The sequence below is a fragment of the Grampus griseus genome (genome assembly GCF_964374135.1).
Source record: "Grampus griseus genome assembly, chromosome: 1".
NCBI classification, from domain to species: Eukaryota; Metazoa; Chordata; class Mammalia; order Artiodactyla; family Delphinidae; genus Grampus; species Grampus griseus.
The window spans coordinates 41,933,668-41,954,809 of record NC_139017.1 but is presented as its reverse complement, the minus strand read 5'-3'; the positions used below and the strand labels follow the sequence as shown (position 1 = coordinate 41,954,809).

At 37.7% G+C, this 21,142-nt stretch overlaps 1 protein-coding gene across 2 annotated transcripts in view; it reads left to right on the top strand.

Moving 5' to 3' along the window:
- DTL (denticleless E3 ubiquitin protein ligase homolog) overlaps positions 1-20,904 on the top strand; it is a gene marked incomplete at both ends in the record, with an annotated part of 37,949 nt that extends 17,045 nt beyond the window's left edge. For both annotated transcript variants that reach the window (XM_082662354.1, XM_082662353.1), the window contains 7 exons: positions 758-861; positions 1,174-1,278; positions 3,894-4,006; positions 9,470-9,559; positions 11,965-12,100; positions 17,766-18,598; positions 20,806-20,904. In XM_082662354.1, the coding sequence (XP_082518480.1) occupies positions 758-861; positions 1,174-1,278; positions 3,894-4,006; positions 9,470-9,559; positions 11,965-12,100; positions 17,766-18,598; positions 20,806-20,904 (1,480 nt within the window). The remainder of the gene's footprint in view (positions 1-757; positions 862-1,173; positions 1,279-3,893; positions 4,007-9,469; positions 9,560-11,964; positions 12,101-17,765; positions 18,599-20,805) is intronic.
- Positions 20,905-21,142: the final 238 nt, after the last annotated feature.

The following is a 21,142-nucleotide window of genomic DNA, read 5'->3' as shown; positions in this document are numbered from 1 at the left end:
GCCCCGTTTTTGCCCCTATCTCCCAAGACATCCCTCCCTTCAAAAGTTTTAATTTTAAAATATGATGGCTTAATAAACTAGAGTTTCTATTGTGTCCTCTGGACACTTAAACTCTTCTGTGGACTGAATTCTCAGGCACAAATGTAGAATTATCTAAAGGTTATTAGTTATATTTGTAAATGGCTGTGAAAGCTTTGCTTCCAAGGATACTTCCCTTTTATAACCAAGCTTGTGTTTTCAAGTTGCCTACAAAGTAGATGTAGAAGATTAAGAAAATTATTCCAATAGATGAAATGAAAAAATACTTTATTTCACAGGAAAATTTGTTTAGACTAGATTACTTAAGGAGTTAATATATGAAGATATAACCATAGGGACAGAGCTTAACACTTAATGATGTCAGAAGTTACATGCAGAATGTTAAAGGCTTAGGAAGTGCTTTTTTTCTGAAAACAATGAAACAATGACTATCAGCAGTCAACCTTCATCTTCCTTTTCCGCTCCCTTGAAGTAAACTCAGGGCAACCCATCAGTGGGTCAGATCACATCTGTTTCCGTTCTGCCAGAATTGTTAGCCTGACGCTGGAGACAAGAGTATGAGATAGTTCAATCTGTTTCCCAATGACATATCCTCACTGTACCTGGTTGATGTGCCAGAGGAATTAGATTAAAAGTCATTTCACATTCATATGTAGTTGAAACTGATTGGTGTTGGAGAAAGACTATAAAATAACTATTTCTTTACCTTGGTTTTTAGGGTAATCAAAATATGGGATTTACGTAAGAATTATACTGCTTATCGGCAAGAACCTATAGCATCCAAGTCTTTCCTATACCCGGGTAGCAGCACTCGAAAACTAGGTAAGCCTTTGCGTATTCATTAGGACTTTTTTGTAGGGCTTTTTTGGATATGTAAGTTTTGTTAAAATTTTTAAAGTAAATATCAAGCTAGTTTTCAGCAACTATTATTCTCTGTTGACTTGAGAAGCTAATATATGGAAGTATCTTTTTGAAGTTTCAAAAGATAGAAACTCCTAAGAATAATTTTGGTTTGTATATACTTTAGGGAAGAAGAATTCTGATGATTCTTGTGAAATGATCTAAAAAGATCATTTTCACCTCAGTTCTACTCTCCTTCATCAGCACATGCTAACTAAAGTTTCCTTTTTCTAGGATACTCAAGTCTGATTTTGGATTCTACTGGCTCTACTTTATTTGCTAACTGCACAGATGACAACATCTACATGTTCAATATGACTGGATTAAAGACTTCTCCAGGTAGGAGCTTAGTCATTCAGATTCTCTTTCCTGGAAACTAATAGGGTTTTTTTTGTTAATGAGAATTTAATGTTGATTTTTTTTTTTTTCCTGTACCAAATTTATGAAGACATATAAGGACTTTGGGGTCTTCGATTAGTTCCAGTGATGTTTTTATAGATGTATTTACCTTGTGATGATTTCACAAGTGAACAGAATCCTGCTCTGTGTGGTAACTTAATAGTCTCTCCCAAAATTATACCCCTTTGGGTATACTTAAAATTATCTCAATTTTTGTGGGATAGAGAAGGTTGTTCTGCCCGGGTTTTGTCCTATTTGGGAACTGTTCATTAAAATTAGGGGACCTCTGGATGTTTTCCCTAACCTCACCTTTTTATTTTTCTTCAAGAAAATTATAAGTGGAATCTGACTTTAAAGCTGATAAATAACATTTTAAAAAATCAAAGTTTTTCAAGCATACTCTAAGAGGGTTATTTGAATTTCATCATTTTAAGAACATTATCAATTATTTAAGCAAGCTGCATATTTTGTAACCTACTTCTCAGGTATAGCTCTGTCAGAAACTGACTTTGAATTCTATAACCAATCCCTAGAGCTACCCAGTTCCCAGTAAAGTAAGATGTGTTGATAAAAAAAGAAATCTTAAAATTGTACAGAATTTAGCTGGGCTCTTAGAGAAGTTTCTAAAGACTGACCCCTAGCCATTGTTAGGACTTTGGTATCTGTGGCAGTTACCCAATTGGTATTTTCAGTGCCCTGGGTTAGGTCTGACGTTGTCTAAACAAGAATAAGAGTATTTGGAAAAGGGAAGAGGTTTTATAACTTTGCTTGCTGTCTTCGTGAATGGAATTAGAACTTGGACAACTTCTAATTTATTTAGCCGTATAAAACAGACTCTTTCAAATTTTTCCCTAAAAGATAAAAGCCTAATTATATTATCAGATGTCCAAGAGCTCTTTCTGTATCATTTTGTTATAGTGTGGCACCAAAAGGGGCTTTGAATTTAGTTGTCCTTCTGCCATTAAAACAAATATGCCCAAGGCCACTTTACTAATAATTTAGTAACCTTTTTCCTGTGCTCCTGAAATAATTTGATTGGCTCTCATATATAGATAGGTAGGTAGGTAGATACATAGGTATGTTCCTTAGAAATTGAAAGACAGACGTGTGTGTGTGTGTGTGTGACACATCTGGTAATTGCTCGTCTTTTTCAAAACTTTAGAAAGGGTCCTGGACTCAATACTTGATCTCCTATACTTTTAATTCACAGCATTTTATTACACTAAGTGATGTTCATAAAGATGACTCTGAAGCACTTTAATGAAGATTTTAAAAGCCCGAACTGTCAAAGATTAAATTAAACTAATTAAAACCAATACAGGTTTTAGAAGGATTTTTCACATGGTTTGAAACATTTACTGTGTACTTTATGTTGGCTTTCTTAGACCAGCAGAGGGCAATGAATACTTACGAGTTTAGTGGGAAATTTGGTCTATAGTTTTCCATTCGTAGCTAAGAGTTGAGAAAGATGAACAATTGTAGTTTTGGAGTTGTAGTCAGAATAAAGGAGCCTGTTTATTTTGTGGGGATTTATCTATCATAGTTGCTCTATAATATGTGTATCTGAATTGATTCATATCCTGCTTAACTTTCACAATAATAGTATTTGATATGGGGGTTATTTGATGTGCAGGCTTTTTCTTAAAGGCCTATAAATACAAAGTTTTTTTCCAGTGTTATTCTAGCAAAAGGAAGGGATTTTTGTGAGTACTTACAGAAAGCTGTTAAGTCCCTTAATAATTCTTTTTTCCCCTCCATTAGAAGATTGGAGTGAAATATTTTTTCCTGCCTAAATGTATCCTTAAATTTTCTAATGACTGAGATTTTTTTCTTTTATTTCCTAGTAGTATTCTGATGCCAGAGGCCTCAGGTTTTGGTCTCCTTAGGATAAAAGAACTTGTCAAGTACGTTATGCTAGATTGGATAGTGAGAAGTCTAAACCTAACCTAGTTGGAGTATCTTACATATGAATATATAGCTTACCCCACTTCAGCCTATTTAAAGTGCTAGATTTAAGGTTACCACATCTCAGATAAGCTATCCATAAATCTTAACTCTCCTTTCATTGATTTTTACCTGTTCATACAACAAATGTTTGAAGATCTCCTCTGTTCAAAGCATTATAAGAAAACGATATTTATGAAATTTATCCTTAAGATAAGTCTAAGAGGAGGAAAGATGAATGTTTAATGCAACGGAAGAAACCTAGCCTAGGGTGGGGAGAGAGGGTCTAATAAAGGCACTTTACTAAAGGATTGGACCCCAGCTCCATTCTTGTCCTTTAAGAATATTTTTCATCACTTTCTTCTCTACAGCCAGTTCCATACCAAGTATTTGGGTTTAGATTGTGAGATTGGGTGTAATATAAAGCCTCTTTCTAGGATTTCCATTCTTTCCCTGCCAATGTCCAGTTCTTTTTTATTTGGTGACTAGCTTGACCATCTGCTTCAGTAATCAGTACACTAATAAAACTTGTTAGAACATGTATACTCCTCATTTATTTGAAAACTGGAAATAACAAGGGCCAAGTAATTTGATTTTTTTTCCTCTGGCAGTGGCTATCTTCAATGGACATCAGAACTCTACCTTTTATGTTAAGTCCAGTATTAGTCCGGATGACCAGTTTTTAGTCAGTGGCTCAAGTGATGAAGCTGCCTACATCTGGAAGGTAAGTTACCGAACTTTCCCCACAAAGGTGAGGCTGAAGTATTCTTGCAAATATTTCTTCTGTCCAAGATGAGGTAAGGTTAATGTAAACACATACTTTAACTTTTCTGTATCAGATGTTTAGTAAAAATTGCTTCTTGCCTCTTAATATAGCCAAAACTTCACTCTGATTCTGACAGAAGATATCACACTTTCATGGTCAGCTTCTCAGAAATTGACAATCCATATCCTCCAACAGTTTTACAGATTATCAGGAAGTTGAGAATTCAGAAGACTGGAAAGAATCTTAAATACTTTGTCCTGCTTCCTGGAAAAACATGCTGTTCTGCCTTTCTGCCCTGTGTTTTCAAACTCTCATTCAAAACACAGTGTTTGGATACTAGAATCCTACCCCCTAATCACACTTGCAAAAAACACTCACTCAAAAATATTCATATAATAATTGTGTTCTTTAGTCTCCTCTAAGTGGCCAATCTTCAGGCTATTGAAATAGATGTGGTTGCTTTGTTAGTTTTGTACATCTTTAATAGCATTATTTATTCATTTATTTATTTATTTTACAGATTTCCCATTTCTGTTACAGAAATTTATAATTTCTTTTTTTACATTTTAAATAAACAGTGGTTCTAAAGTGACTACTCTAGGCTAAGAAACTTAATGCTGTCAATTTGAAGTCAAGTGGAGAAAATTGAAATATGAGTAGCACTTGCTGACCACTGGAAAATGTCTCTTGTGGAATAATTAATTATAGAAATGTCTGAGTTCAGAGAAAGAATAAGAGCATTAAGGCATTGTTTTCCTAGGGCTAGAAATTATTATCTTCCAGATTGCCCTACAATGTCATAAACTTCCTTGATATTGGTGAATTGAATGATCAGAGTTCACACATTTTGGATTTTAGAGTCATAATGTCTAAAACTTCATAGACCTATAGGTTCAATATTATCAAATTCCTTCTCAGGAGGAAATTGTATCATTCTTAGTACTGCCAATCTGTAGAAAGTCATATCTTTAATGCAGGGCAGGGGTAGATCCTGTCATGTATGAAGCATAATTCTTCAGCTTAATTTCATCTGGTCCTGAGGGAGGTACTAAAAAATGCTTTTTCTATATACCTCTAGGTTTGCAACTCTAGTTGCAAAAATGCAACACTACCTTATCAAAAGCTTTAGTAACAATAACCTAGATGGTCACAAGGTGGAGATAGTGTTCTATCCAAGATGCCTTTGTGTTGACCTTACCTCTTTTTCTTCAAGCACATTTGTTATATTTTTAAAATGAAAAATTTGCTTATAAAATATACAGTTGAGAACTCCCTCTTATGGTAAGAGTTTTTGCATAGCTTCCTGTCTATAAAATTCTTCTGACTTGAGCTTTAAACTTTATGTGACTAGCACTAATGTTTCTGTCTCATAATCTGGTCTTATGCTGTGTATTTATTGTCTTTTGGTTTTCCCTTTCCCCTTCCCTCACTGTTTTACCTACATTTCCCTTCTCTACTATGGTTCCCAACTTAGTTAGAGGATTTTATTCCTACCAAGGTCTGTATCTTTTTAAGTTTTTTCTTAAAAACAAAATTTCAGACATACCAAAAAGTATAATAAAGGATTATGCAAAAAAAAAAAACTTTAGGCACTGATCATTTTTTTAAATCATTTAAAATCAGCTTCTTAATTATATATATATATAAAATTACATATTATGTATGTGTATATGTATAGTCTTATTGCCAATTCTTCAATTTATTTGTTTTCTGTGTTTTGTTTTTTTCTTTTTATTGCCAAGCCTTAAAGTTCCTCCCTAGCTCTAGTACAAATGCTTGCTTTTTTTTTTTTCCTTCTTGGTTTCAGGAAATCAGGGTTGAGGGTTGCTTCCTCTCTTTAAAGACATGAAGTAAAGATACTTGGTGGTTCATTAGTAACCCATTTCAGGCATTCAATCAGTAGGTATCACACACATGGGTGACCCTTTCTGAATTCTAGGCTGGGTCACATGTCGGTGCTGAATGATGTGGTTCAAACATGATGTTCTCCTGCCTGTCCCTCAGTGTGCAGGTTCTGATATTTGAGATCCTGGCAAACTTACTGCTCCTAAAATTGAATGTGTCTAGTGAGGTGGCTCAGTTTCTCTTTTCCATGATAAGGAAAAGTGGGAGGGGTGTAGTTTAAAAAAAATTGCACACAAGCTGAGTATTCAGGCTGTTAGGTCAGAATTCTCTCAGGTGTTAGGATTCTCCTATGCCAAAAAAGCCCATGGGCCCAAGAAAACAGGGTGAAAGAAGGGAATTTTAGATCTCAAGACAGAAGAGAATGGCCTTTTAATCCTCACCACTGGCCAGCAAAGAGGAGATGTAACATAATTAGACTTCCTGACACTGAGGCCTAAGACTTAAGAATTAAAAGATTTAATATTATGTTATTTTTCTTTTTAAATTTCCTACCCCCTGTCCTCCTCTCACCCCTACCCACCTCCCCTTCCCTGGTTCATTTCTGATAGAGCCACTGAATAGTATTGAAGTGGTTATAAATAAACTGATTTGGCACCATCATTCTACCACTGATTGGCGAAACATTGAGCCTGACACTTTAGGAAGTGTAAATGATCTCTTGGCAAAAATGAAGATTAGTTTTGGTTTCTAACTGGGCAGAGTAAGGAGGTTTTTTGAGGAAAAGTGCTGATCTTTTTTTCATGTTCAAGTATACAAAACGTTTTATGAAGTCTGTAGGTTAGAGCCAGTTACTTCATAGTTCTGGGAGTTTTAACTTCGGAATTTCTGATGCCTTGAGTTAGTCTTTATAACAACTAAAATTTGTAAGAGGACAATTTTCTGTGTTTTGACCATTCTCAGAATGCATAGATGTTTAAGTGCCTCTTGGATTTAATAGTCACCTCTTCTTGTTTGAAAGTAGAGGGAGGTTTTTAAAAAATGAAATTATCATTGTGATAATATTTTTATAATAATGAAGTGACAATAAATAAAAACTTATTTGAATAAAAATGAAGGATTTAAAAGTCACCTGAGTTTCATTAGAAGAAATTAATCTTCTTTGAAGTAGTCACCAAGTATAGTTTACCATACTAGGATAGTCCTCAACTGTGAAAGCACTTGTTACTAACGTTCATAAAAACTTGTTGGACATCAGTTCTCATTCCAGCCCACAACATGCCCTTCCCTCCATTTTTTTTTGTTGAGATAGAATTTGTATAATGTAAAATTCACCATTGTAGTCACCTTAAAGTGTACGATTCAGTGATTTTTTTTTTCACATAAGCACAGTATTGTGCAACCATCCCCACTGTCTCATTCCCAAATATTTTCATCACCCCATACCCTTTAAGAGTCACTTTCAGCTTCTGGCAACTACTAACCTATGTTCTGTCTCTAGGGATTTGACTATTCTGAACATTTCCTATAAATGATCTTTTATGCCTGGCTTTGCTTTCACTTAATGTTTTCAAGGTTTATCCATGTTGTTGCATGTATCAGTACTTCATTCCTCTTTACGACTGAATATTCCATTGTATGTATAGACTTTGCTTTACTTATTTATTCATCAGTTGATGGAGATTTAAATTATTCCACTTTTTGACTTTATGAACAAAGCTACTATGAACATTCATGTACAGATTTTTGTTTGAACATGTCTTCAGTTCTCCTAGGAGTGTATACCTAAGAGTAGAATTGCTGGGTCATGTGGTAATTAATTCTGTGTTTAACTGTTTGAGGAACCTTCCCCTCACTTTTAATGCTGTGTAAAGTACCTGGCTCATGGTAATCATTTCAATAAATGCTGACTTTTTTTACTATTATTATTCCTGCCTTATTATCAAATTGTAAAAAGTTTTTCTAACAGGTCTACCCTTTGTGTTTTTTTTCTTTTAAATCCTATAGATAAATGCAGAAATGTACATACATTCTATTGGTGGATATTTGTTTTTTCTTGACATTAATTTTAATCTTTGGTATAGACAGTCAGGTTTTCCTAGGTATTTTAATGCCTAGGAAAATGAGGAAGGGGCAGGATCATGAAATAAAGAGCTAGAAGCAACAGGCAAGTAAACCAATGGAGTAAAATAATGTGTTGTTACCAGGGAGGGTCAGGAGGACATGAGGATTTCCTCTTACTTTTAACTTGCTGCTTGCAGTACTCCTTGGGCCTTGGGTAGAGAAACTTTATGGGCTGGGGCCATAAAGAATTTCTGTGACTTGAGATAGAGACTATCTTGAAAGTCTTTTCTAAAATATGCTACCTTGTGAAAGAATGAGCTCTTGTTCTCTGTGGCATTGTAGGAGTAGGCAGCAAGTGAGGTCCTTTTAGATCTCAAGAAAAAGCCCAGCAAGGCAAATTAGATTCTGCTCTTTGTCTTCTTCGGCTTTTTGAATCATTACATATGTGCCATTTAACCCAAGAGAGGAGTAGTAATAATTGAGTTGGGTAACCTTATGAATCAGTGTGTCAAATCCCTTTAACTACAGTCTGAGGAGTCCATTAAGCTTACTTAGTAATTCTCACAAATATTCTTCCCAGAATGCCTCCACTTTCTTCATACAAATGAGCAATGATTCAGATCTTCAGGAAAATGAAAAGAGAATAATTTCTCTTTTTCAAACACATGCTAATAATAGCTGTGTGAGTTTGTACTCCATGTTGTGCTGATTAATGCCCATGGCCTCTGATAGGGATTGACAGCTCTTGAATGAGTCAGCTGTCAAATGCATATCACTAATGGCATCGAATGAGCGTGAAAATATTCTTAGTCACATGTGTAGTACTGCACAATGTGACCCTTCTTTATACATTAAAATGTATTGAGATGTGGCAATACTTAACTTGAAATTCAAGATTTCTTTAAGCAAATGAATTTAAATAAAATTTTAGAGGAATTTTTTTTCCAAAATGGATAAAAAGTGCCATGTAGAATATAGCTTATACCCCTTCAAAATGAAGGAGTATAACTGGGCTTTCTTAAAAGTCAGTGAGTCTTCTTTTGGAAGAAAGACTGTCCTCTTGTCCCAAGAGATCTGCTAGCATGTCTCAGGTACCTTCAGGACTTAGTAAGTGCAGCGTTCCTGGAAGTAGCTGACTAGAGAAGATCTAAAGTTGTCTAGGCTCCACTTGAAGTGTACTACCTAGTTGCTGAAACTTACCCTTTCAGTCTTGAATTTTAGTCAAAATACGTATAGCTAAGTTGTCCTGATTTGAAATAAGACCTGTCCTGGTATGTAAGCTCATATTGTTTACTTATTTTGGCTATTTTCATTCTGTTTTCTCAGATTAATGACAGAAATACTTTCATTGCCCATTGGGACTTTTTCTGAGCTATAAGTAGGCATGTCTAGGGGCTTTTGGTAACAACTCTAAAGCTCTCTAAGGTACAGATATGGAGAAATTCGAAGCCTCTGTCTGGGAGACCTACCACTGCTCTCTGCTGACTTGTTTTTTTCTTTTTGATGTTGTGATAGGTCTCCATACCCTGGCATCCTCCTACTGTGCTCCTGGGTCATTCTCAAGAGGTCACATCTGTGTGCTGGTGTCCATCAGACTTCACAAAGGTTTGTAGGTGAATCTGTGGTTGGTTTAAAAAGTAGATCACAGGTTTGTAGGTTTTTCCAAGGTTAGCTTGAGAGTTAATACAGACTTTTATGTTTATATAGACATTTAAAAGATCTAGAGGCCATCCAGAATCTGTATCATCATTAATCACACATATTCTATTTTTTATACCAATAGATAAACTGTATTATGCACTAAAGAATAAGTGGATTTCTTAGTTCCCTAGAGTCATTCCTTTCCTAAACATAGGATTTAAGTTTTTAACATTAATAAAATTTCATTTTAAAATCGAAGGTAAAAAGAAAATCTAAGGTGAAAACTAGTGTTTCTGACTTTCTACATATTATCAATGTGGTGTATTAAAGGTAACACCTTGACTGTTCTTCACAGTCCAGTTTGGGTTCTCACATGCCTGAAAAATGCTTACTGTGAAGTCTTAACGTGTTAGGCTGTGTGTGACTAAACTAGAGAAGGAGTAGCTCCAAAGTATTTTAGATACTTTGAAAAGAAGAAAATATACTCACTTAAAAATTTTTTTAATAGTGATACTAAAAACAAGTAAAAACCCTGAAAGGTAGAAATCCCAGAAACATAAACAAACTCCACATACATGTAGGGATTTCATATAATAGTGGCCCGAGTTCCACTCACTTCTCCAGGGCCTACCTTTGGTCTTTGGGTTATTTTGGGTTTGCAGGAAATGTCCCTTCTGTGGAGAGCTCCTTTTTATCTATTATGTTTTGCAGGTTTGTTGCCTATTATTCCCATCTGTTTTTTTATCTTCCAGAATCTTCTCATGGTCTGATCTACTCATGGCATCCCTGCTAGCTTTCCAGTACTACTGTGGATTTCCTTTTATTTCTATATCCCTATATAACCATTTCTGTGATGAGCTTCATGATAGACATTTTTTGAAATCATTGCTTTAATCACCAAAAATTACACCCCTATGGCATTTTCCCTCTAAGATTCCCTGTGATTTCCAGTGAAACGTCTGCTTTTAATGTGGAATTTTATATCTTCATAGAACTTACTGAGATGATTTTTTTTTATTATTCAGTTAATTATCATCTTTGTCCATCCATCATATATTGCCCTTATCCCTTTGCACAGAAAAGACTCAAAGGAAGTAGCAGGGCTGTTTACTCATACCAATTTAACGACCACCTTTTTAAAAGGTTCTTTAAAATAATTTTGTCCCGAGCCTAGAATTAGGAAGATAAAAATACCGCTTTAAAAAAAAAAAAAAAAGATTTACACTTTGAAATTGAAAAAACTTGGATTTAAATTCTAGCTCTGCCACTTAATTGTGGTGACCTTGGGCAAATAACTTTATTCCCATTTTGTAGATGAGGTTATTTGAGTACAAGCCTTTTTATATTGTGAGAATTAAATAAGATAAAGAACATAAATTTTCAGACATTCAGATTTAGTAGTTGCTCTGTAAATAATAACTTGTTTATAGACTATAGAATAACTGGGGATTCCAGGCATTTCTTTTGAGCAGTTAAATATGTGTGTCTTCTTTTGGCCTCCCAGTGAGGAAAGGAAAAAGCTGCCAGCCTCTTGGGGACCAAGACTTAAGAGAACGTGTGTTCTTTTTTTTCCTCTCTCTTTAGTTACTAAAATAGAGAAATTATATAAACAAATGCTGGGGAATAGCTCTGGTACCAGTGGCCATTTGCCACAAGCTCTTCAAGCTGGACTTTCTCTGCCATAAAAGGCTTGGGACCAAGATCAGGAATGGTTAGATATTTTTAAAGGGGCAAAAGTTATTTTTAACTTTTTTCAGTCTAGTGAACGTGTCGTTTTCCCAGATTGCTCCTTTACCTATCTGAAAAAGAATCTTAGGGAAAGGTTTCATTCTACTTGCCACAGCATACTAGAGTCATGGACTAAATCAGATCTTGGGAATAATCCCATTACTTTAACAATAAGCCAGAACTTGAGGAAGTCAGAGGAAAGTCATACAAATTAAATGTCAGTGACATACACTGACTGATCTTTTAAGAGAAAGAGTAGAAATGGCATCTTAATTTAATTACATGTTTTGTAGTTACACAGAAGGTGATAAAGATAATGACTTGCCCAACTTCTTGAGAATAAAATGAAATGAACCTGGTTTTATAGTAGAGCTTTAGGTAGCTAAGAAATGACTGGTCACAAAAGTCATACCAGCAGAATGTATATAAAAAAGAAACTAAAGGATTCACTTCTTTGGAAATCTGGAATGATTCCTGAAAGTAAGGAATGAAAGTATCTGACCTTTCAGATAACATTTTCTATATCCTGTTACATCAGGCAGAATAATTCTCTAATCATCAGCCCTTAAGACATACCTGTTTTTCACTTTGTTGTGAATCTTTGATTGAAACTTATTAACTCCCTTCCTGGTTCTCTGTAGATTGCTACCTGCTCTGATGACAATACACTGAAAGTCTGGCGCTTGAATAGAGACTTAGAAGAGAAATCAGGAGGAGATAAACTCTCCATAGTGGGCTGGGCCTCTCAGAAGAAGAGAGAGGCGAGAGCCGACCTAGGTAAGGATCCCGTGCATTTTTCTAAGTTTTTTAATGGTTTGATTGATTTAGTTCTGTAGTACAGATGGTGAGCTAGATTTGATCTTATTTTGGTATGTTTTCAGAGGAAAGCACCGTCTCATTGACATTCTTTTTAATATATGTTTTCTGAACACTACTATGTTTATCATCTACACAAGGCACTGGAATACACCAGTAGATTTATTTTTTAAGTATTTGTTGAACATCTACTATGTTCTAGGCACTGTTCTAAGTTCCTGGGGATTCTACAATAAACAAAAGATTCAAAATCCCAAAGATGTAAATGAAGCTTACATATTAGTGTGAGAGTTGGCAAACAAGTTAAAGAAGTAAAATTTGTCAGATAACAATATGTGGTTAGGGAAAAAGGAAAGAAGGAATGAGAGAATAGCAAAGCATGCTGTTAAAATTTTAAATTAGGTACCCAGGGAGACCTCAATGAAAAGATGGTATCTGAGTAAAAAAATTGAAGTAATGAAGTAGTAAGCCATATGGATATTTTAGAGAATGTTCTAGGCAGACAAAACAGCAAATGCAAAGGCCCTGAAGCAGGAGCAGGCCTGGCATATTTTGTGTTCCTCAAAGAGGCTAATGTAGCTGTAGTCCCTGTGGCTAAAGCGGGCAAAAGAGAAGAGGGGAATAGTAGTGGAAAATAAGGTTCTTGTATGATTTTGGCTTTTATTCTGACAGACAGAAAGCTGTTGGAGGGTTTTGAATAGAGAAGTGTATGATCTGACTTTTCTTAATTTGATCATTCTAACTTCTGTGTTGAAAACAAATTTTAAGGGGATCAGGGTAAAAGCTGCAAGCTAATTTAAAAGCTCATTGAAATAACGCAGGAAGCAATGATGCTGACTTAGACCAAAGAGGTAGCAAATGGTGGGACAAAAAGTCTTCAAAATCTGGATATGATGGAGCCAATAGAATGTGCTGTGGGACGTAAGGGAGAGTTATCAAGGATAACTTCAGAATTTATGGCTTGAGAAGCTAGAAGGGTGGAGTTGCCGTTAACGTATATAGGAATCACTGCAGGAGGAACAGGTTTGGGGGAGGGAACAGCTGGATATGTTGTTTGATATTGTTAGACATCTAAGTGGGGATGTCAGCGAGGCAGTTAGATGTTTAATTCTGCAATTTAGGGCTGGAGTTGTAAATTTGGGATTCATCATCATATTGGTAAAAGGTAGCTATAGATGGAAAAGAGAATAGGTCTGGGGTCTGAGCCTTGGAACATCCTAATATTTAGAAATTGGAGAGGTGAAGGAGCAGGTACAACCTGAGAAGTAAGAGAAAAACCAAGAGAATTGTGTAAACTAAGAAAGATCAGATGTTTTTGGCATGCAATGTAAGATGAAGGCTAAAAACTGACCTTTAGGTTTGGCAGTGCAGGCAACCTTAGTGAGAGCAGTTTTTGGTGATGTGTTGGTGGCCTGATTAGTGTTGTTCAGGAGGATGGGAGAAGAGAAGGCTCTTTCAAGAAGTCTTCCTAGAAAGGAAAGAAGAGAGATGAAGTGGTAGCTGAAGGAGGAAGCTGTGTTGAAGTTTGTTTTGGTTTTGTTTTGTTTTTTTGTTTTGTTTTGTTTTGTTTTTTGTGGTACGCGGGCCTCTCACTGTTGTGGCCTCTCCCGTTGCGGAGCACAGGCTCCGGACGCACAGGCTCAGCAGCCATGGCTCACGGGCCCAGCCGCTCTGTGGCATGTGGTATCTTCCCGGACCGGGGCACGAACCCACGTCCCCTGCATCGGCAGGTGGACTCTCAACCACTGTGCCACCAGGGAAGCCCCTTGTTTTGTTTTTAATGAGAATATAGCATTTTGTATGTGACTGAAAGGATCCTATAGTGAAGGGGAAAATCGATGCAGGGAAGTTTGCTGGACAGTGTCCTCGAGTGAGGGGATGATATCTAATATACATGTTGAAGAGTAGTCCTTTGTCAGGGGTGTAGATAGTTCATCCATAGTAACCAGAAGGCAGAAATATAGGCACAGTGAAGGTAGGTGGATAAATGGGATGGTCAGAACTTGTGGAAGTTTCCAACTGTTCTGACAGCTTCTATTTTCTTAGGTAGGAATGAGGATCATCAACTGAGAATAAGGATGAGGAGTGGAAGTGATAGAGATTTGAGGAGAGAAAAGAAAGTCTGGAATAGTCATATAGAGAATAGAAGAGTAAATGGACCAGGGAAATATGATGTTGAGCATAAGAGTCAACCTAAGGCTGGCACTCACTCATTGAAAGTGAGCAGTCAGCATGGTTGTGCATCTGCTGCACAGGTACAGGTACACTGTAGGTGGAAAGTTGGTTTTAACCAGTCATATGGTTTGTTTGGTTCTTTTAAATTTTTTTCAGTAATTTAATGTTTTATTTATTTTTGGCTGTGTTGGGTCTTTGTTGTTGCGCGTGGGCATTCTCTAGTTGTGGTGAGCTGGGGCTACTCTTCGTTGCGGTGCGTGGGCTTCTCATTGCGGTGGCTTCTCTTGTTACGGAGCACGAGCTCTAGGCTCACGGGCTCTAGGCACCCGGGCTTCAGTAGTTGGGGCATGCAGGCTCAGTAGTTGTGGCTCACAGGCTCTAGAGCACAGGCTCAGTAGTTGTGGCGCACGGGCTTAGTTGCTCCGCGGCATCTTCCCGGACCAGGGCTCGAACCTGTCTACCCTGCCTTGGCAGGTGGATTCTTAACCACTGCGCCACCAGGGAAGTCCCTCTGCTGCCTTGTCTTTATATGTATTTTTTGCTCCCTAATTTTGAAAAACAAAAATGAATTATATGAGGAAAAAGCCATCAGCATTGCCACCACTCATACAAAATTTCAGTTAACATTTAGAGTTATTTTTTGAGATTTTACTCCCTTATCCATAGAGATTTTCTTGTTAACAGTCATAGTTAAACTACAGATATATTTGGATTTCTTGAGGATTTTTTTCACTGAACATGATATTCTAAGCACTTTCCGTGTTATCTTTTTAGCAAAACATTTTGAATCATCCCCTGGGTAAATGTTCCATAGTTTACCTAGCTATTCTATTGTAGTTGGACATTTTATTTCCAATGTTTTGTGGGAAAAAATTTTTTTCTGAATTTAGGGTCCCCATCTCCCATTAAAATAGATTCCCAGAGGTGGAATTTCTGTGTTAATGACTATAAACATTTTAACATTTTTGATGAAAATTATGTTTCTTTTAACTAGGTGTTTTTGTTGTTTTAAGATTTTTTTGATGTGGACCATTTTTAAAGTCTTTATTGAATTTGTCACAGTTTTGCTTCTGTTTTATGTTTTTTGGTTTTTTGGCCACAAGGCATGTGGGATCTTAGCTCCCCGAACAGGGATCGAACCTGTACCCCCCGCGATGGAAAGCGAAATCTTAATCACTAGACCACCAGGGAAGTCCCTAACTAGGTGTTTTTAGTGTGTCATTAATTATTCTTAGTTTTGGAGGTCAAGTCACAAAAAAGTTGCATATGTTGACCAAATTTGTACCATACTAATAACATTTAGCCATTATTGAATATTAATACAGTTGTTCTAAGGACCTAGTTGGATTATCTCGTTTAATTCCCCAAACAACCGAAACTGAAACTCAAGGAACGTAGGCTTGCCTAAGATCACACAGCTGTGAAGTTATAGTAGAATCAGAGTTCAGACCCTTGCAGTCTGATTCTAAAGCTCATGCTTGGAAGCACCTTGCAGTATTGCCTCCTTTAACCCAGCACAGCAAAGCGAAGTTCAAACTAAGCCTGGACCAGGAGCTAGACCTAGATTTCTCTGTCTCTGGGTGATGCTAGAGTTAACTCTGAAGAGCACTACAGAGCAGCAACCTGACGCAAGGACCAAAGGCTGGTGCACTGGCCATTCGGCCCTGTAAGCCAACTTGCAGCAATGGATTGGCTGCTGCTAATCACACTGCCGTTTTGAGAATTATGTTCCTATGTTTTCCCAAGCCTCTAATTGCCACCCCAATCCTTCACTGCTGTCCTGGACTGCCTGTCTTCTCTTCTGGCCCTTTTAACCTAGTAACTAGAAAGCTTTAAATCCCAAGGCACGGCCCCTTTTACCTTGTCCTACTTTTCGCAGTCAGCACCTGCTCTGTTGTTTACTATTCTTTCACTGTTTCAGCCAGAGATTTCATAGCACCGTCAGGGCAAATGGTTCTCTGCCTTGTCTGTGCATCATAGCCACTTGTGGAACTTTTTAAAAGTTTGTCTCCAGAAATTGTTCAGTAGGCCTGGGGTAGGGGCCAAGTACCTGTATTATTATAAAGCTCCACATTAAGTCCGCTATGCAGCCAGATTGAGAACCTCTGGTCAAGTATTACTAAGTGACAAAAATGATTATCTTAAAGAGAAGGAAACCTTACCTGTTCTATCTCAAGTGCTTGCTGTAGTCTTTTTTTTTATAACTTTCTTTTTAATTTATTTTTGGCTGTGTTGGGTCTTTGTTGCTGCGCCGAGGCTTTCTCTAGTTGCGGCGAGTGGGGGCTGTTCTTCTTTGCAGAGCACTGGCTCTAGGCGCAAGGGCTTCAGTAGTTGTGGCATGCGGGCTCAGTAGTTGTGGCTCACAGACTCTAGAGTGCAGGCTCAGTAGTTGTGGCACGTGGGCTCAGTAGTTGTGGCTCACAGGCACTAGAGCTCAGGCTCAGTAGTTGTGGTGTAAGGGCTTAGTTGCTCCACAGAATGTGGGATCTTCCCGGACCAGGGCTTGAACCCGTGTCCCCTGCATTGGCAGGCGGATTCTTAACCACTGCGCCACCAGGGAAGTCCCAGTTTATAAGAATTTGCCTGAAGTATTTGTCATTGCCTGTAAACAAGGGACAGGACACATAGAGAAGAGTTCTATCCACTATTTGATTTGCTTTACAGAGAGCGTGCATTGAGTTTCTGAAACGTTCTTTGACATTCTTTGGCTTGTGGAAAATCATAAATTGTAAATTAAGGTGGAAAGCCACATGAGGCCTGATAACAAGTAATTGATGGAATTACTTCTTATGGAGATTAAAAACTATCTCCATTTAATAGATGTGGAAACCGAGGCAGAGGTGAATGGTTGTACCAAGTCACATAGTGATTGTGTCAGATTGTAGGCCTGTATGCTCCTTAGTGTGCGGTGCCTCTCTGCCCTGTGCTCAGAAGTATACACAGGAATGCTAATCGCAACTTTACTTATGAAAACAAAATATCATTAACAACCCTAATGTCTTACTGTTACCTTAGGATACTTTGTAGCTGTTAAAAGTGATATAAATTTGTATTAATGTGGGAAATGTTCATGATATGTTATGAAGCAGGTTACTAAATATTTGGTACATCATGGTCCCATTTTTGTGTAGAAAAAAGAGATGTATTATATCACATGCACAAGTATAGAAAAAACATTAAAAGTGGTTCACTTGGATGCTGTTAAATTTTTCTGTAATTTCTAGATTTTTACAAGTATGTGTTTTACAGCAGGGTGTTTGGGGGGCTGGCAGTTAGGAAAAGGGAAGGAAAATGCTAAAAGGGTCCAGTAAGAATCAAATGACTTATGTGATCTGCTCACTGGGAAATCAACCCCTGGATGATTAAGTTAGCTATAATTTTCCTTGATGAGAACTTGGGGGTATTCTATGGCTTTCACTTCTGATTTTTGTGACCCTCTTTTCTTTTTCAGTAACAGTGACAAGTAGCCAGAGTACTCCTGCCAAAGCCCCCAGAGTAAAGAGCAGTCCATGCATTTCCTCCCCATCATCAGCAGCTTGTGCTCCAAGCTGTGCTGGAGACCTCCCTCTTCCTTCAAATACTGCCACATTCTCTCTTAAAACCCCTCCTGCCAAGACCCGATCTCCCATCAGCAGAAGAGGCTCCGTGTCCTCTGTCTCTCCCAAGCCACCCTCATCTTTCAAGATGTCCATTAGGAACTGGATGACCCGGACACCTTCCTTATCACCACCCATGACTCCACCTGCTTCTGAGACCAAGATCATGTCTCCAAGAAAAGCCCTTATACCTGTGAGCCTGAAATCATCCCAAGCAGTGGCTTGCTCTGAGTCTAGAAATAGAGTAAAGAGGAGGCTAGACTCAAGTTGTCTGGAGAATGTGAAACAAAAGTGTGTAAAGAGTTGCAACTGTGTGACTGAGCTTGATGACCCAGTTGAAAAGCTTCATTTGGATCTGTGCTGCCTTGCTGGTAACCAGGAAGACCTTGGTAAGGACTCTCTAGGTCCTACCAAACCAAGCAAGATTGAAGGGACTAGTATGAGTGTCACAGAGCCTCCTTCTCCTGCCAGTCCTTATGCTTCAGAAGGCTGTGGAACGCTACCTCTTCCTTTGGGATCTTGTGGAGAAGGCTCTGAAGTGGTAGGCAAAGAGAATAGCTCCCCAGAGAATAAAAACTGGTTATTGGCCATGGCAGCCAAACGGAAGGCTGAGAATTCGTCTCCACGAAGTCCATCATCCCAGACCCCCAACCCTAGGAGGCAGAGTGGAAAGACTTCTCCAGGCCCGGTAAGTTGGCAGTGGTAGAAGATGCATTTCCCAACTGGCCAGGGCAGGCACAGATCTCTTCTCAAAAGTCAGAATGTTTTGTTTTTTTTTTTTAAAGTAAATCTATTTATTCCTAGGATTGCCAGATTTAGCACATAAAAATGCAGGACAAATATTCGTGGGACATATTTATACTAAAAGTTTTTCATACTAAAAGTTATTTGTTGCTTGAAATTCAAATGTAGCTGGGTGTGTCCTGTATTTTATCTGGCAACCCTATTTACTTCCATTAAAATCCCATCTGTCGGGCTTCCCTGGTGGCGCAGTGGTTGAGAGTCTGCCTGCCGATGCAGGGGACATGGGTTCGTGCCCCGGTCTGGGAGGATCCCACATGCCGCGGAGCAACTAGGCCCGTGAGCCATGGCCGCTGAGCCTGCACGTCCGGAGCCTGTGCTCCGCAACAGGAGAGGCCACAACAGTGAGAGGCCCGTGTACCGCCAAAAAAAAAAATCCCATCTGTCAAGGTCCATACCCCTCAGCCCCATTGCCTGATTCATCAAAGCCTTCTTCATCCTCCAGGATGTCAATTCAAAAATATCTTCCCTCTCCTTTGTTTGACATTATTCCCTCCCCTACCCCCCAGCCCCTGCAGCCTCTTTTTATAGATTCTCTCCCCTTTTTATAGACAAAGCTGTAATTCATGGACAAGTTGCCAACATCCATAAATAGATTTTCAATATGTAATTACAGCTTATAATTATTTAAAATAAAGCAAAATTAAGATACTTACAAAGCAATTTAAGTGAAGAATCCTAGATTTTTATGATTTTTCCCCAGTCTTTTACGATCATCTTGCTCACACCGGTATTTTTGGCAACTCACCTGTATCTGCCTTTTTTTAAACATTCAGTTTAACTTTACTTATCTTTTTATTTAACTTAGATAATTTCAAAAACAGATATTGCTGGCAGAAATAGCTTTGTGAACCTTGAAAACCAAGTGACTCATGGTGGAGGCAGAAGTAGCTGTGAGCATTGGGTGAGCTATGGGTACCACTCAAAGGGAATAGAAAGCTTCTGCTACTCAGTTTGCAAGTTAAGGATGGAGTTGGGTTAAGGAATTTTCTCCTGTAGTTCATAGTAGCTCTTTGTCTGTGTTAGGGAGAAGGTGGAAGAACGATTGAAACCCAATTTAGGAGTCATGATCAGTAACATCTGCCCATTTAAAGGGCAGAAGCTAGATAACCTTAGGCCAGTTCTAGTTTAATAAGTGTTCATATCCCCCTCCAACTGTCATGAAGCCTATCCCATAATTTTAGGAAAGATAAACTAGAAGTTTTTTTTTTTTTTTGGCTTAAACAACAGACATTTATTTCTCACAGTTCTGGAAGCTGGGAAGTCCAAGATCAAGGTGCTATTCTCATCCTGGTGAGGGTCCATTTCTTGGCTTGCAGATGAGTTGTCTTATTGCTTTATCATCGTATGGTGGCGGTAGAAATATTTTAAAGATTACTTCAAACACAAATTCCAAGACCTGCTACAGAATATTAAAAAAAAAAACAAACTATAAGTAGTCTTTCCTTTTTTCTCTCAAAATTATCCCTGTAGGTGATCTTTGCCCCTAGTTAAATTCCTATTATCATAGGAATTTTATTTCAGGGAGCTAGTCCAAGCTATGTGTTAGCAGAAAAGCAATTTCAATAAAAAATTGTTTTCATGAATGTGTACACCTTAAAGGCTGTAAAAAATAGTGTGCTGGTCCAAGATATTTCTGGCTTTATAATTTCAATCTTTGAAGCTTAAGTTTCTTTAAAATAATTTTTTTCTTTATGTACATGTTGATAATGTAGACTTCAGAAAAGGGTAGTATCTGCCATTTGAATACCTATCTCGTTTGTAAATTTGGGAGGGTGATTTACTCACGTATTTCAAAGAGGATGGTAATTGTAACCTCTTTGGTTCCTATTACGAGGCTTAACTGGCAATATTTTCTGTTCACATGAAAAATCTGTTTCCTCCTTCCTTGCATGCTGCCTTAAATTTTTCTGTATTTAGTACAAATCAACCAAAAGAGACATTGCCATCAAAGTATTTGAGACTGAAATCTATCTGACTAAATAAGCAAATTTCTAGGCATCCTAACTTAAAATACCCTTAGTGATAACTTGCTGAGGTAACAGCTGAACTTTGTCTTAGAAAATCTTTAGAATCTAAACTTTCTTCTTCTAGGTCACCATTACTCCCAGCTCCATGCGGAAAATCTGTACATATTTCCATAGAAAGTCCCAAGATGGCTACTGTAGTCCAGAACAGTCAACAGAATTATAGATTCTCATCTGAGTGAGTTAACTGAACTTTGACCCATTAAAACAAGATAAAAAATTCAACAGAGTGACTCTGTAACTCTGGTTTTAAGAAAGCTACCGTTTTTTCCTTTTTAGAGAAAATCCTTTCAACTCCGAAATTTACCTAGCCTGGTTCTACTGCCATGGTGTACCGTGCAGCTTCCTCGGAATGAATGCTGTGTTTAAATTTCATAAAGTAAGTTTGTCACTGTGTAACATTT